The sequence below is a fragment of the Metopolophium dirhodum genome, chromosome 1 (genome assembly GCF_019925205.1).
Source record: "Metopolophium dirhodum isolate CAU chromosome 1, ASM1992520v1, whole genome shotgun sequence".
Taxonomy (NCBI): Eukaryota; Metazoa; Arthropoda; class Insecta; order Hemiptera; family Aphididae; genus Metopolophium; species Metopolophium dirhodum.
The window spans coordinates 131822225-131839328 of NC_083560.1; the positions used below are offsets into that span (position 1 = coordinate 131822225).

Here is a 17104-nt window from a genome sequence, read left to right on the forward strand (position 1 = left end):
TTGTCGTTGTTGTCCTACCGCGGAAAGGTACTTAATATATTCGTAGAAACGCAGGTTTACTACAGTAATAATAAGTGTAATAATATTATTAATAATAGTAAGTAAAAATACAATGTTAATGTTCATCTTTATTAACACAATTATAATAAGTAATGTTATACAAATTAATAAAATTATTAAGCTAGATGCATTATAAATAATATAATAAAATGTCTTTTATAATGTATATAGAGCTATTTTATACTTGCTTTGATTTAAATATTGTATAATATTATTACTATTTAGTAAAAGAAAATATTCAAATAGGTAATTAATTCTATTTTGTCAGAACCTGAACAAGTTTTATCCAGAACAATCAATTCAAATATTGTACCATTAGTTGATTTTCCTGAGCTGGAACCAGAATTAGCAGTATTACTCGACAATGATTTTGAAGGCATTGAAGATTTGGTTTGTACAGAAGATGAAGACGTGTCAACGAACATAATAAAAACTATAAGTAAGAAACGCACACTTTCATTTTCTGAGGATGACTCTATTGATGATGATTTATTGAAAGATAAATCATACTGTCCCAACTCAGAGACTGAAAGTGTAACCAATGCAGAGCCTATAAATGATAATTTACAACAATTTTATATTCAACCGACACATGATGAGACAGATAAGTCCAATAAAAAAAAGTGGTCTCGGGCTGTTTGAAAAGAAAGAACACTCAAATTACACAGAGGGCTACCTTATGTGAATTCAAGTGGTAATGAAGTGACTGGAAGACAAATGCAACCTTTAAAATTTTGCAGAAAAAAGTGCATTGAGATTCTTACTGATGACATAAGAAGTTCTATATTTAACTCTTTGAGGGGTTGTGGTTAGTATGCTAACCACTTTTTTTTTTTACCGTTCAAGTGCGGTGGTTACTATTTTAACCACTTTTAAAATTATTTTTAATATTTTTTTGATGGTGGTCAGCATACCAACCACCTTATTATCATCTTATACATGTATCAAACAATATCACTGTCGCTGGTCTGATATCATTTCCCGCGTTTTTCATAATTTATTATCATTATCAATATTTTGATATACGTACTAAATGTTTTGGTAAAGAGATATTGATTAAAAATCAAAATTAAAAAATCAAATTTTAATTATTTTGTAAAATACTCAACAAATAGTATTAATTAAAACTATTTACACGATAACGGTAAGTAAATAACATTAATTAGGTTCATTATTGGGTTGTTGTAAATGTGATTTCTATAGAGACCACCGTACAATTTTGATTGTAACAGTAACTAGTAGGTAGGTAGTATAATATATTAGTATAAATTTGTAAACATATTTTGTAGATGAATATTATAAATGATGATGACATTGAAGGTTTTCTGCTTGATATTCCTAGTGATGGTGAAAGTTTCTCGGGTGGTTCTGAACTAGATGATAGTGATAATGATAAAACATATACTCCAAGAAACACTATATTACATGTATCAGCTAGTTCAAGTGATTCAAATGATGAGGAGTATTATCATAGTCAATTACCTACACCCCCAGTTAGTATTTTTAATACAAATATTTTCTAAGTATCTACAATATTATTATATGTTTCTATTATGATATATAAATATATGTGCATATAATATGTGTAATCCTCTACAATTACAATATACCATATAATACTAACTATGTAGGTACCAATTTATATTTTTTAATAAAATGTATTTTTAATGATGACCATATAATATGACGTGTATTGTGTTATATACCTATTGGCTATTATGTGTGTAACATAATTAAGAAATTATTTTTTTTTTAACTACATAGTAAGTTCATGTTATATACTTTAAATGTGAATGATTACATATTATATTATGGTATTATATTATTATATTATTTTACAATATTTTATATTGAATTAGGCTAACCCTCAAACCTCTAGAAAATCTAGAACAATTAGTAAGCCGAATCAAGCAGTACCATCATTTGAACCTCCATATACACCTCCTTTATGGGGAAAATCAGAATTAATGCCTTCAGTTGAATTATTTTCTGATGATTTGCCTTGTGGACCAGCTGAAATTTTTGAAGAGCTTGAAGATAAATCACCATATAATATATTTTGCCAAATATTTGATAAAAACTTGATTGATCACATAGTTTTTCAAACTAACCTGTATGCTACACAGATAGGAAAACCATTTACACCTACTTATGATGGTGAAATTAGAGTTTTAGTAGTAGAAGGTGTGCGATGTGTTCAACTAAAAAAAAACCACAAAGAACAAAATGGATTTGTTCTACTTGTAAAGTTCCTTTGTGTATCAAGAAAGAAAAAACTTGCTTTCAAGATTATCATACAAAATAATTTGTATTAAATTCAAATTTTTTTTTTATTAGTTATCTATTTCAAAAGGGTATAAATTTATTTTATTTTGAGTTATCTATATTGCTTCAATAATTTTATCTTGTGTTTTTAATATTATTATTAAAAAAAGGTTTTGTAATTGTTTTTCAGAAATATCTGGAGTTTATATAATATTATTTTGTTCTTTTATTATTAATAATATATATAATAAATATATCTATTTTTAAATGGTATACAATATTCTAGTTCTTTGTTAGTTGGAGGATTCAAATATTTTCTTATATCCTTCTTATGGTACTCATATAATGTTTTATTGAAGTTAAAAAGTATAAGTTTGGATTTGATAACATTTTATTCAAAAAAGCCTTTTATTTTGGTGGTGGTCACTATAAGGACCACCTTTTCCTAAGTTTTTCTGGAAAAACTGCTAACTCAAAAAAAATGTAATCAACAATATTTTAGTTAAATACCAGAATAAAAGCATTTAAAAAAAAAAAAAAAATTAAAAAAATTAATTTTGACACATATTGCCCAAATGGGTTTTTTTCCAAAGGAAATTTTCGCCCCTCAAAGAGTTAATGAATACTGGAGTTTAGGGGATCATGAAAAAAGAGTTAATTTTATATCTTCCTTAATTAATTTTGCTGATAAAAAAACTTCTCGTGTTAGGTGTATTAATAGCAATAAAACCAGAGACTTAATATTAAATTATTTTTTTGAAATTAATGGTAAACGCCATTCAGTATGCAAAGATTGTTTTTGTAAAACATTGGACGAAAAAGAAGGATTCATAAGGTCTGTAATCAAAAACAAGTTAGAGAGTGTTTCTGGTATTTCAGCTCCAGATAAGCGTAGAAGACAATCATCAGCAAATAAAACTACAGAAAATACTTTAGCAGAAGTAATTGCACACATTAACTCTTTTCCTGCGCATAAAAGTCACTATACTAGAAAAAAAAATTACAAAAAATATTTACAGAGTCATTTAAATTTAAACATTATGTACCAAATGTACAAGGATAATCATATGCATAATAGTACTGTGTCCAGATTTATATATGAAAGAGAATTTCATAAGTTAAAGTTAAGTTTTAAAAAGCCTAAGGTAGATACTTGTCATAAATGTGATACTCTTCAAATGCAAATTAAAACTGCAGAAGAATCCAAAAATGAAGATATGCTGATAATTTATAAAAATACTTTAAATGTTCATCAATCTAATGCAGATCTTGGTTATAGCAGTAAAGCTATTGATAAAGAAATCTCCAAGAATAATCCTGAAAAGGAATGTTTTTCATTTGATTTGCAGCAATGCTTGCCTACGCCATATCTGCAGTCTTCGGTAGCATTTTATAAAAGACAGCTATGGACATTTAATTTAACTATCCATAATAATGCTGATGGCCAATCATTTAACTTCATGTGGCATGAAGCAGTTGCTGGCAGAGGTGCTAATGAAATCGCTTCTTGTTTATATAAACACTTAATTAATAATACACCAAACAATGTAACTGAAATTACATTTTACTCTGACACTTGTGGTGGACAGAATAAAAATTCTCATGTATCGGCCATGTTCCTCAAAATCATTCATATGTTGCCTAATGTAAATATTATAAATCATAAATTTTTAGTTCCAGGGCATACTCACATGGAATGTGATGTTGACCATTCTCTAATAGAAAAACAGAAAAAAAAAGTTCCTATATTCCACCCACATGATTGGTATCAACTTGTCAGAACTACTGGGAAAAAAAATAAGTTTAAAGTTATAGAAATGGCACAAGATGATTTCTTTGATTTTGCTAAGCTATTGAAGGGTCCTTTAGTTGCTCATAAAATAAATACAGATCGTGAACCATTAAAATGGCATGATGTGCAGTGGCTACAATACAGAAAATCTGATAAAGGCATAATTAATTATAAAAATACACTTGAAGAGGATGCCTCAATCAAATCATTAAGTTTCAGGCGTCGTGGAAAATTTGGTGATTTAAATGTTGAGAAAAGATATACTGAGCCAGTTTTAATTTCAAAGGAGAAGAAAAAAGATTTATTAGATCTCCTTCCATCAATACCACCTACATTCCATAGTTTTTATTCAGAATTAAAAGCAACAAATGACATTTTTGACAATGATCCAGATCTTGATGAGGTAAACTTTGATGACTGATTACTAATTATATGAGTAGGTATATGACTATACCTATTGTGATAAAAATGTGATTTATTATTATTAAATATTTTGTTTTTTTTTATTTTACTAAACAGGTTATAAGTTTATTTTTATTTTATATTCTATTTTGTTTTGTTTTATTGAAAAGTAATTATTAGCTGTTAAATAATTTATTTTATTTTGTCAAACAGCATGTTGTTATTTTATTAATTTAAAATATTATTTTTGTTGTTTTATTTTATTTAACAGGTTATACGTTTATTTTGTTTTATTCTATTGTATTGCAATGTTATTTTACAGTTTTCAAGTTATTTTTATTATATATTTTGCTAAAATAAAAAAAAATAAAGTTATCATTTTAATTGCATACCTTGTAGAAACTTAATGATACATATAGCGTAAGTCATATAAAATACAATCGAGTTTTTTAACCGGAAATAGTTGTCGTCGTTTTCGCGTTTCCGTTAGTTTTCGGAGTTTTGTGGACAAAAATTGTTTTCCGATTTTACCTAAAAAATTGTTATAATATTATTATAGCTTAAACTAATTTTTAATTTAAAATAAATGTAAAAATGATCATATAATATGTGTGTCTACCTGGACTATTGTTAGTAATATTTTTGTGCATATGTCTAAGAAACATTCCACCAGAGTTAAACGATACAATTGCAGCTTTTACACGAGTATTATACGAATTCCTCTGTGAAAAGTTAATTCGCTTTCCCGCAATAAATGTATTAATAACACTGTTGAATTGTTCACAAATATTCTTCGTTACATCGTGTAATAGACTTGTAGCATTATCAATAAGTCGTTGTGCCACCAATTTAAATTCTGACATTAATCCACAGTCAAATGCAGCTGGCACTAAGTTTTCACTAATCTTTTGTTTATTATTACAAAAGTATTCATCACATTTATTATGTTGACCTAATATATGGTAAAAACTATTGCTAATATCCAATATAAGACCTAAAATTTAATAATAACATAGCATTTAAGAAGTATTTTTTATAAATTGATAAGTTAGGTACCTGATATTTTTTCATGCTGTGGTGCCTTCAATTCTTTTCGATACTCAATTTCTTTTCGAATTGCAATAGGGAATTTTTTGATATTGGTTTTAATAAAGTTTCTCAACAAAACAGGATACTTTCTATTTAGAGAAATTGCTGAAATTTTGGTTCCAAAATTACGTAGTAGGTGATTACTACACTCTATTTTCTCTACTAATCTTGTAGGACCATAAGGTATAACTTCTCTTAGACGTTTTGTAACGCTGCTATCTCCATCGCCTATATTTTATAATATATATATATTATATATATTTATACTTAATACTATACTTAGTATAATTACAATGTACATGATTTTAAATAAAAAAACTAAAATATATATTTTTTCTTAAAACATTTTTTTACCAATTAATCGATTGAATTTGAGACCGTGTAACTCTATGCTTTTTAAAAAACCCTCTGCAATGCCATCTGCTTCCATACAAGTAGAAGACTTTGTCCAGTTCATAAAACATTCGTGTTCTTTTGGTTTTTGATTTAAAGTCTTACTTCGCTCACACACTGCACAATACCTATTTCTTATACCAACAAAAAGAACTTTAGAAGTATGGAATCCAATAATTGTTGCCTGAAATAATAAATATGCACATATTAGAACCTGTTTTTTATAGGTAGGTATCTCTTGGTTATATACCTAACGCGTCATTTTGAAATGTCTATATTTAGTAGATTTATACCTATGATGGAAATTAATTTAAAATCAAATGTCCACATTTTGTCAGCACTAATAAAAAAAAAAGGATGGGCAAATGGATGTCGCTCTGCTGTACAGTAGGTTAAAAGTGGTTAACTGTAACGGATGGTATTAAATTTGAATTCAATGATATTGTGTGCGCCGGGTAGGGAACAATGATTAGCCCGTGGCCCGATCGCCGTGTACGTCGCGCGCAATACTCACACACTGACCGACCTTTGTTTTTGTGTGTATATGTGTTATAGCTCAGCTAGAATTGGTTGGGTTCGCTGCGCAAATACTAGTGAGCTATGTGGTGTGGTGATGTGTAAGTGTGTGTATATGTGAGAGTGTACTATAAGCTTAAAACTATTGGACGGAAGGTAACTATGAAATGGTAACACGGTTGCTGGTAAAATTTTGTTGTTGTATTGTACACAAATAATAATGAGTTAAGGATACAAGAATATAATAAAAATCACAGCAACATGAAGGTATAAAAATATAAGTGGTAATATTATAGCCCTTCTGGCCCAACAAAATATAATAATAGTATGTGCCAGCTATTTGAGCTATGGCTAGTATATAGATAATAAATAATATTACTCACAATTTAGGCGGAGCACGGCTGGCCAGCTGCTCCTATCCTATAAAAATGATACAGAGAATATCGAAAATACAAAATAATACACAGTAGTGCTTAGCACATACTAAAAACAATATAATTTTAAATAATATAAAAATGCGCACTTGCGCTCACAGATAATAATAAAATGCAGCGATTTGCGCTCTTATAACAGAATAATAATAAATAAATAAATAAATAAATAATCGACTTTGAAAAATAATATAAAGGTCCGCTACGATTTGCACACACGGTCACAATTAACAATAATAATAAGATATTATGCTTAGGTATAACAAACGCACCTTCTTGGCGATTAGCGCCCACAGAAAAAACAAAAATGTATGGCTATTTGAGCCATAAAAAGTATAAATTAATAATTACTGACGATTCGCGCCCGTGAGCATTATAATATAATGTAACTTATTAACTTGCGGCGATTCGCGCACGTACAAGTAAGATAACTAGTCGCGTTGACCATTTGTAACGAACTGGTGGGATAGGCGGCCGTGGTAATTGCTCTCGTTCCAGCTAGACGGCGGCGGCTGGTATCTAGTCGCGCACAATCTACATATTATATAATTCACAATACACAGCTGACACAATTAAACAGAAATAAAACAATACAAATATAAACATGGAGATGAGTTGTGTGTGTGTGTGTGTGTGTGTGTGTGTGTGTGATCCGGTCGGTGGTGATGTCTATCGCGCTATTGCCGTATTGTCGCGGCGGCGACATTCTCCCCCCGTTGAAAGTGATGGGTTTCAACTTGGATCTCGGCATCTGTTGGCAGTCGGCATAACTTTGCGACTGGTCGGCGCACTTCTGCTTGAGTTGACGTCCGTAAGGTAACCACTCTGACTATTCCATCGATACCTGGGTGTACTTGCATTATGCGTCCCAGCTTCCATTTGGTAGGTGGTGTGCAGTCTTCTTTTATAACTACTATGTCGTCTACACTCATGTTTTTTCTGGGTGTAACCCATCGTCCTCGAACCTGGAGCTGAGGTAGATACTCCTTATGCCAGCGTTTCCAGAATATCTGCATCAATCCTTGGACATGCTTCCAGCGGCGGAGATTGCTAACTATCTCACTTGGTATTTCCGGTTCAGGTGGTAGGAGCAGTGGGCCACCGATGAGGAAGTGAGCTGGTGTAAGGGCATTGGGTTCTCCTGGGTCACTACTTAGTGGTGTCATAGGCCGTGAGTTGACACATGCCTCAATCTGGCATAGCAATGTTTGCAACTCCTCCAGATTCAGCCGACTGTCCTTGATTACCCGATATAAGTGATGCTTAGTACTTTTTACAGCATTTTCCCAAAGGCCACCGAAGTGTGGTGCCGATGGTGGATTAAAATGCCATTGAACTCCTTCGTCAGCCATGTACCTTTCACTGTTTTCTAAATATGTCCTTAGCTCTTTTTGCACACCCACGAAGTTTGTTGCATTATCGCTGTAGATCTTGGTGCTTTTTCCACGTCTCGCCATAAACCTACGTAAGGCTGCAAGGGAGGCTTCGCTTGTTAAGCCTACGACGGGTTCTAAGTGTATAGCTCTTGTAGAAAAACATACAAACACCGCTATCCATGCTTTCTTTGTTGTCACGCGACGTATGCCACTTTGAATTTGTAATGGCCCTGCAAAATCTACACCAGTTACGGTAAATGGGCGCGACATTTGCACTCTTTGCCTTGGTAAAGGGGCCATAAGTGGGGGTTCAAATCTTGGTCTTGCACGAACGCAATTGACACAGCGTGTTACTGTAGAACGAGCCATTATCCTACCCCTTAAGGGCCAGTAACATTGTCTAACTTCTGCTAGTAGCATTTGCGGTCCACAGTGGAGGAGTGTTTGATGATAGTCCTCGAAAATTAGTCTTGTTATCTTATGTTTTGCTGGTAGAACAACTGGGTGTATCTGATTCTCACCAAGGTCTGCATTTTCAAGTCTTCCTCCTACCACTATTAGGCCGTCCGTTCGCAGTAATGGGCATAACCCTTTGAGTTTGCTACCCTTTGGAATCTCCTTTTGTTTAAGCATTGCTAGGAGCTCCAATGAAAACTCATCGGCTTGTGCTCGTTTGATTAATATTTTCTCTGCTGACCTTAGTTCAGATAAAACCAAATATTTAGTCGCATTGGTCCCACTTCCCTTCGTCTTTCGATATTCGACGAATCTGTTCAGCCAAGCAATTGCCCGAACAAGTTTTTTCCAACTTGAGTAATGCTGTAATAGGTCCTTGGATGAGTCAATTGAGATAAGTGCTAGTTGCACTGGCTTTATTTCCGGTAATGTTTCTTCTTCGTCTGGTAAGGCTGAGATCTTCCATTGCTCTGCGTCTTGGGTCAGCCACTCTGGACCGTTCCACCAGAAATTATTTCTCAAGAGTTCTGCTGGCTTTACTCCACGAGATGCAATGTCGGCAGGATTTTCATTAGTGCGGACGTGTCTCCACTGTCTAGCCTCAGTAATTTCTAGTATCTGGTTCACCCTGTTTGCGACATATGTCTTGAGTCGTTTGTTGTGACTTTTCAACCATCCCAGAACGACGGTTGAGTCTGTCCACAACTGAAAGGAGTGTGTATTGTTCCCCCATGCATCTGCTACCTTTCTTGCAAGCTCTGCTAACAGCAATGCCCCATTCAACTCAAGACGTGGTATTGTCATTGCCTTTAGCGGCGCTACACGAGTTTTGGCACACATGATCTGTGCATGATATGTTTCGTTGGTTCCTCTCGTTCTTATTGTTTAACATTGTTTAACAATTGTAATAATAAATAAATATACGAATATACTTACATATCTTATACTATAATAACAGACCTGCTCAACCTGCCTTGCAGTATTGATACTACACCTACAGAAGATAGTTTATCGTCAGAATTTACAAGCATAACTGAGTAAGTATTTACAAAAAAATTTAAAATAAATAAATGTGGACATAATAATAAAATATATTATATTAATATACCTAATATTGTAGAGAAATTTCTGACCATAACTTGAGTGTTATTTATACTGAATCTGAAGATGGTGTATCATCTGAACATATTACAACTACTGAGTAAGCGTACAAACAAACAAAAATGTTTTGAATTACGATCGACTTGTTTTATAATTTATTAAAGTAACATGTAACGTCACGGAATTTTCAGCCTCATAAATTATGATAACCATCCCTGAACATACCTATTGCTAACGTTGTTGACAAGTCAACGCACCGTTATTCTTATAACCATTAGTAATAAAAGTAGATATCGCGCGCTAATGCACAAACGACCGCAGTGTTATGCAATAAATGCTCCCCGATCCCCCCGTCATCATGCAGTGTCCGTCGCCGACGTGTCGCGGTTGCCCGTCACCCGTCGCCTCCGGCGCTTTCGTCGCGTCCGCCGGTACGGCCCGCAGACAATACTGTACTCCCACGATAATATGTACAATCCCGCAAAACGACGACACTGATCCACCCTACTACCACGACAAAAGCTACGACACCAGCAACGGCCGGACGATCAGCTCACCATCTCATCGCTGGCTATTAAATTCTTTTCTATCGGTCGACTGGTCACCACTTAAGGCACTTATCGTCTGCCGACACAGTTTATCGTCTGCCGACACAGTTTATCGTCTGCCGACACAGTTTTTCGTCTGCCGACACAGTTTTTCGTCTGCCGACACAGTTTTTCGTCTGCCGACACAGTTTTCGTCTGCCGACACAGTCCGTCTGCCGATTCCACCTGGCATCGACCCGGATCCGTCTTAAAAGAGTCAACCACGCTGTCCACAACAAAATGATGGGCTAAGACTAACCACGAGGGCCCGGGCGACGGCCGGAGCGGACACGTCAACCACGTCAACCACGCAGTCAACCAGTCGTAATATGTCATATCTTTCCCCTTATTCCCCCCCTTTACCAACACGTGGGCCACACGTTATGCGAAATTCACGTTCGTATAACGTGTGTGCCGGAGGAGGCGTCGCAAGACAATTCCCTACAAAATGTATTCCCCCTGTTTCCCGACTAATGTAAACCCCGCACGCTTTCCCGGTAACCCTGTGAGGGCATACCATGATTAATATGGCGTGTCGCCTCCCGTGGGCCGGGGAAGTATGCGCCAAACTTATATACTTATTGTATTTGCCATGTGCCATTATATACTTATTGTATTTGCCAAACTTATATACTTATTGTATTTGCCATGTGCCCTTATATTATTATTTTATAACCGACATGTAAAATATACCCACATAATTACCCTAATACTATTATTATTTATTTTAATTAACTCATATTCTTTTTTCTCTCCCAACATAAATCCTCTACATTCATTTGTAGTTGCGTGTATCAAAGCCTGTGAGTTCCACCGACTTGACCCTCGGGTCTCACGCGGTGCGGCTCACAGGTCATGACGAAAGTGTTCCCCTTTCGTCATGGGTGGTTTTCGGAGCTCTAAAAAGCGACGAACTCTCACAAACATTTTTATAGAACTTCATATTAAATTTTCAAATCGTAGATATAAATATTAAAAATCTTATGCACATCTTTTACACATTTATAGTGTTCTGTTTGGTCGTCGAATCGTGGATATAAAGTTTGTATTTGATCAAATATTGGCCAGTAACAACAAAAATCATATAAAAGGATTTGATTGTTCTTTTATTAACTCTGAATTGATTAAAGAAACACGTAAAGGATTTCATTGCTCATGGTTTTTTAAATGTAAAATGTGTAACATAGAAACAATAATTCAATCAGATATCGACGACAAAAACAAAATACCAATTAATAAAGCAGTGGCGAATGCATCTATTGCAGTTGGAATTGGCTATAGCCAAGTCAATGAGTTTTCGGCTTCTATTGATGTTCCATGTATGACTAACACATAATTTATAAATAATTGTAATAAAATTGCTGAAGTTGTCAACAAAAGTGCTTGGGAACAAATGAGATTGGCTGGTTTGGAAGAAAAAAAATTAGCTTTAGAACGAAACGATGTTGATACCGATGGTATTCCAATGTGTCCTGTAGTGGCAGATGGACAGTGGGGGAAAAGGAGCTATAAAACAAAATATGATTCATTATCGGGAGCGGTAATTTTTATTTTTTGGACTTCAATAATGTTTATATGCCAGGGGCGTCATTTCAATTTTAGATTCTCAGCGGAGCGATGAATGTTTTGTTTTTACAATGATGTGTGGTTTTTTTGTGTCTGTCATCACCTTTTATATTGTTTATATTGTTTAAATGAAAAATATTAAAAACCCGTAGTCACAATTTTTTTTCATAAGTAATTAAAATTTAAATTTTGACAAAATACGTTAGAAATTTATCAAAATTTTCTTATACAATGAAATTATATCATTGAATTCAAATTTAAGACCATCCGTTACAGTTAACCACTTTTAACCTACTGTACAGCAGAGCGACATCCATTTGCCCATCCTTTTTTTTTTATTAGTGCTGACAAAATGTGGACATTTGATTTTAAATTAATTTCCATCATAGGTATAAATCTACTAAATATAGACATTTCAAAATGACGCGTTAGGTATATAACCAAGAGATACCTACCTATAAAAAACAGGTTCTAATATGTGCATATTTATTATTTCAGGCAACAATTATTGGATTCCATACTTCTAAAGTTCTTTTTGTTGGTATAAGAAATAGGTATTGTGCAGTGTGTGAGCGAAGTAAGACTTTAAATCAAAAACCAAAAGAACACGAATGTTTTATGAACTGGACAAAGTCTTCTACTTGTATGGAAGCAGATGGCATTGCAGAGGGTTTTTAAAAAGCATAGAGTTACACGGTCTCAAATTCAATCGATTAATTGGTAAAAAAATGTTTTAAGAAAAAATATATATTTTAGTTTTTTTATTTAAAATCATGTACATTGTAATTATACTAAGTATAGTATTAAGTATAAATATATATAATATATATATATTATAAAATATAGGCGATGGATTAGTAGAGAAAATAGAGTGTAGTAATCACCTACTACGTAATTTTGGAACCAAAATTTCAGCAATTTCTCTAAATAGAAAGTATCCTGTTTTGTTGAGAAACTTTATTAAAACCAATATCAAAAAATTCCCTATTGCAATTCGAAAAGCAATTGAGTATCGAAAAGAATTGAAGGCACCACAGCATGAAAAAATATCAGGTACCTAACTTATCAATTTATAAAAAATACTTCTTAAATGCTATCTTCTTCTTCTTCTTTTTCTTGGTTTCGGCCTTTAAGACCATACCGCTAAATACAAATCTTGCAATCTGTCCCTATCCTCTGCAGTTTCTCTCCATCTGATTCCTGGATCTATCATTTTTAAGTCCTTTTTAACACAGTCTTCCCACCTCAGTCTGGGTCTTCCTAGAGGTCTTTTACCTATTGGTTCATTCTCTATTACCTGTCTAACTAGGGATCCTTGTTTACGCCAGGCATGGCCCCCCCAACTGAGTCTTCTTTTTGTGATCTCCTTAACTATGTCAGGTCTCTGAAACTGTCTTTTGAGTTCATCATTATGTAACTTTCTCCATTCATTTGTTCCACTGTCAAAGACCGGTCCATAAATTTTTCTTAAAACTTTCCTCTCGAAAACCTCTAGTCTCTGTTCTTCAGCTTTTCTCAATGCCCACGTCTCAGAGCCATACAGGACAATAGGTCGTAATAATGTCATATACATTCTTATTTTTAAATTTTTAGAGAGTGTCCTCGATTTTAGTATTTTTTCTAATCCATAATATCCCTTGTTACCTAATTGTATTCTTGACGACACCTCTGTCTTAAGTTCATTATCTTGGGTGATAATCGATCCTAGATATTTGAATTGTGATACTTTCTTAAATTTATGTCCTTCTAGCTCAATATGTTGTTCTAGTCTATAATTTCTGTTACTTCGACTGACAACCAAATATTCTGTCTTATCATCATTAATAGTTAAGCCTACTTTCTCCGCGGTCTTTATAAGTTTCTTTCCCAGACTTTTTATCACCTCAATATTATCTCCTAAGAGAGCAATATCGTCTGCGTATGCTATGAGCCCTATTTTTACCTGACCTAGTTCAATTCCTTCCGAGATGTTCATTTCTCGAACTATTTTTTCCAGTACCAAGTTAAACAGCACTGGAGATAGTGCATCGCCTTGTCGGAGACCTGTTGTCATTCCCACGGGCTGTGATATTGTGTTTGCTATCTTGACTTTTATATCTGTCTGGCTGATGGTAGCTCCAATGAGGTTTACGATTTTACTTGGAAATCTGAATTCTTTAAGTATATTTACTAGGCTTTCCCTATGAATAGAATCATAAGCTTTTTTAAAGTCCACAAAAAATATGTGTACATCCTTGTTATATTCCCAGCTTTTTTGGAGGATCTGCCTTATAACGAAAATCTGATCTGTTGTGGATCTATTGGGCCTAAATCCTCCCTGGTAGTCACCTAGTAAATTCTCTGCTATAGGTCTTACTCTATCCAGTATACAATATGCTAGAACTTTGTACGTTGTATCTAGTAATGCTATATCCCTATAATTACTACACTCTTGTGGATCATTTTTTTTATGAATAGGACAGATTAATGCGGTGCCCCAGTCTTTAGGAAGTCTTTCTTCATGCCAAACGCTCTCTATAATACTATGTATTTTATTTATCGTTAATTCATCTAGGTTTTTTAGCACTTCTCCTTGGATTCCGTCCTCCCCAGGAGTCTTATAGTTTTTTAGCCTGTTGAGTTGTTGTAATATTTCATCTCTGCTTGGAGGCGGGCATTCAGTGTCATTAGGTTCCGTTGGCATCCATGCAAATGTCTCCACTGGGTTTTCACAGTTAAGTAGTCGTCCAAAATAGTATTTCCATTTTTCAAGTATTTTGTCCTGTTCTGTTACTAGGGAACCATCGTCATTTTTTAGGAACTTATTATGTTTTTTGTATTTTCCTCTAATTGAGTTTATCTTCTGGTATAGTTGTCTAGTCTTATTTCCTCTATGATCAATCTCGGCTTCTTCTAGTACATCTTTTGTATATTTCCGTTTTTCATATCTAAATATATTACTAGCTTCTTTTTGGCGTTCTTTGTATACCATAGCTTTCTCTGTATTAGTAGGATCGTTGAACAATTGAGTCCTGACTTCTTTTCTTCTATTAAATGCTTCCCTACAGGAGTTGTTGAACCACGGTTTTCTTGTTCTCTTTTGTTTTCCTATTACCATGTCTGTAACCGTTTTTATAGTATCCTTTAACATTTTCCATTTGGTATCAATGGTCTCTTCTTGATTTATGTTTAAGCTTAAGCTGCTCATTGTTTCATGTAATTGTTGCTTGAAAAATCCACATATATTGGTGTTCTTTAACTTATTCACATCCATTCTATCCACTAACGTTCCTTTACTATGTACTAGTTTCTTGAGTTTGACTTTCAGCTTTCCTTTAACTAGATAATGGTCTGAGTCACAGTCGGCACCTCTTACGGTTTTAATATTATGTATACAATTTTTGAACCTAGTATTTATCAGAACATGGTCTATCTGACTGACATATCTACCATTTGGTGCCTTCCATGTACCCTTATAAATATCTTTATGCGGGAACATCGTACTCTTTACAATAAGTCCTCCACCACTTGCAAAATCTATAAGCCTGAATCCATTCTCACTAGTTACATCGTGAAGGCTATGGATACCAACCGTTGACCGAAATATGATCTCCTTCCCTAGTTTGGCATTGAAGTCCCCTAAAACTATTCTAATTCTGTTTCGTGGAATTTCGTTTAGTGTGTGCTCCAGGTTATCATAGAACTCACCCTTCTCCTCTTGCGGTTTTTCTTCCGTGGGTGCATGTCCATTCACGAATGAGATGTTGAAATAGAGTGCTTCTATTGTTAATACTGATATTCTTGGATTAATGCTTTTGAATTCTCTTACTGAAGGTACTAAGTTTTTATGTATTGCGAAGCCCGTTCCAAATTGACGATGTTTATTACATTCGCCGTAGAAAATCGTTGTATCCTGAATCTCTATCGTTCCATTACCATCCCACCTTATCTCTTGTAGGGCTACCACTCCTAGTTTATATTTTTCTATCTCCTCAACTAAGCATTGTACTGCTCCAGGTTTAAAAAGTGTGCGAACGTTCCATGTTCCAAAAAATAATCCAGTTTTCCATTTTCCATTCTTTTTTTCCAAAGCTCCACGATTCCGAGGCAAGTTTGTTGTTAGTTCCTGAACAATATTTTTTTTCTAAGGCAGGGTTGTTAGCCCAGCGCTAAACCCCCAACCTGGAGGACCAGTCTACTCCAACCAATTAAGGTCAGAGTAGGGCTATTGCAGTGTACTTACTAAGTACACTGGGCGATGGGCACGCCACTTTCCCTACGCCGATTTCTTAAATGCTATGTTATTATTAAATTGTAGGTCTTATATTGGATATTAGCAATAGTTTTTACCATATATTAGGTCAACATAATAAATGTGATGAATACTTTTGTAATAATAAACAAAAGATTAGTGAAAACTTAGTGCCAGCTGCATTTGACTGTGGATTAATGTCAGAATTTAAATTGGTGGCACAACGACTTATTGATAATGCTACAAGTCTATTACACGATGTAACGAACAATATTTGTGAACAATTCAACAGTGTTATTAATACATTTATTGCGGGAAAGCGAATTAACTTTTCACAGAGGAATTCGTATAATACTCGTGTAAAAGCTGCAATTGTATCGTTTAACTCTGGTGGAATGTTTCTTAGACATATGCACAAAAATATTACTAACAATAGTCCAGGTAAACACACATATTATATGATCATTTTTACATTTATTTTAAATTAAAAATTAGTTTAAGCTATAATAATATTATAACAATTTTTTAGGTAAAATCGGAAAACAATTTTTGTCCACAAAACTCCGAAAACTAACGGAAACGCGAAAACGACGACAACTATTTCCGGTTAAAAAAAATAAAAATATTAAAAACTCTGGCCCGGACGAATTTTATGGGCTTGCTGAACCCTTAGCAGAAGATGATGTTATGGATGTCCAACAGTTTGTAAACCAAAAGCAAAGGTTTCTTGCATCGTTACAATTAAGTCACGAAAAACGTTGTGTCATAGAACAACATACACGAAATCAAAGAAATTGTCAGCAATGGTTTAGTGAAAGAAGAGTTCGACTTACCGCATC

General features: G+C 33.9%; 2 protein-coding genes and 1 pseudogene across 2 annotated transcripts; all 3 read right to left on the reverse strand.

Annotated features, from left to right (window-relative positions):
- Positions 1-4922: 4922 nt before the first annotated feature.
- Positions 4923-6038, reverse strand: LOC132953819 (uncharacterized). The gene is made up of 4 exons (XM_061026156.1): positions 5963-6038; positions 5576-5836; positions 5139-5513; positions 4923-5050 (listed from the first exon to the last, which is right to left on the reverse strand). The coding sequence occupies exons 1-4, from the start codon at positions 6036-6038 to the stop codon at positions 4923-4925; spliced, it is 840 nt and encodes a 279-aa protein (XP_060882139.1).
- Positions 6039-7625: 1587 nt separating this feature from the next.
- LOC132953820 (uncharacterized) lies at positions 7626-9620 on the reverse strand. Its single transcript, XM_061026157.1, has one exon. It carries the CDS (start codon positions 9618-9620, stop codon positions 7626-7628), a length of 1995 nt encoding a protein of 664 aa, XP_060882140.1.
- Positions 9621-14869: 5249 nt separating this feature from the next.
- LOC132936608 (craniofacial development protein 2-like) lies at positions 14870-16056 on the reverse strand (annotated as a pseudogene).
- Positions 16057-17104: the final 1048 nt, after the last annotated feature.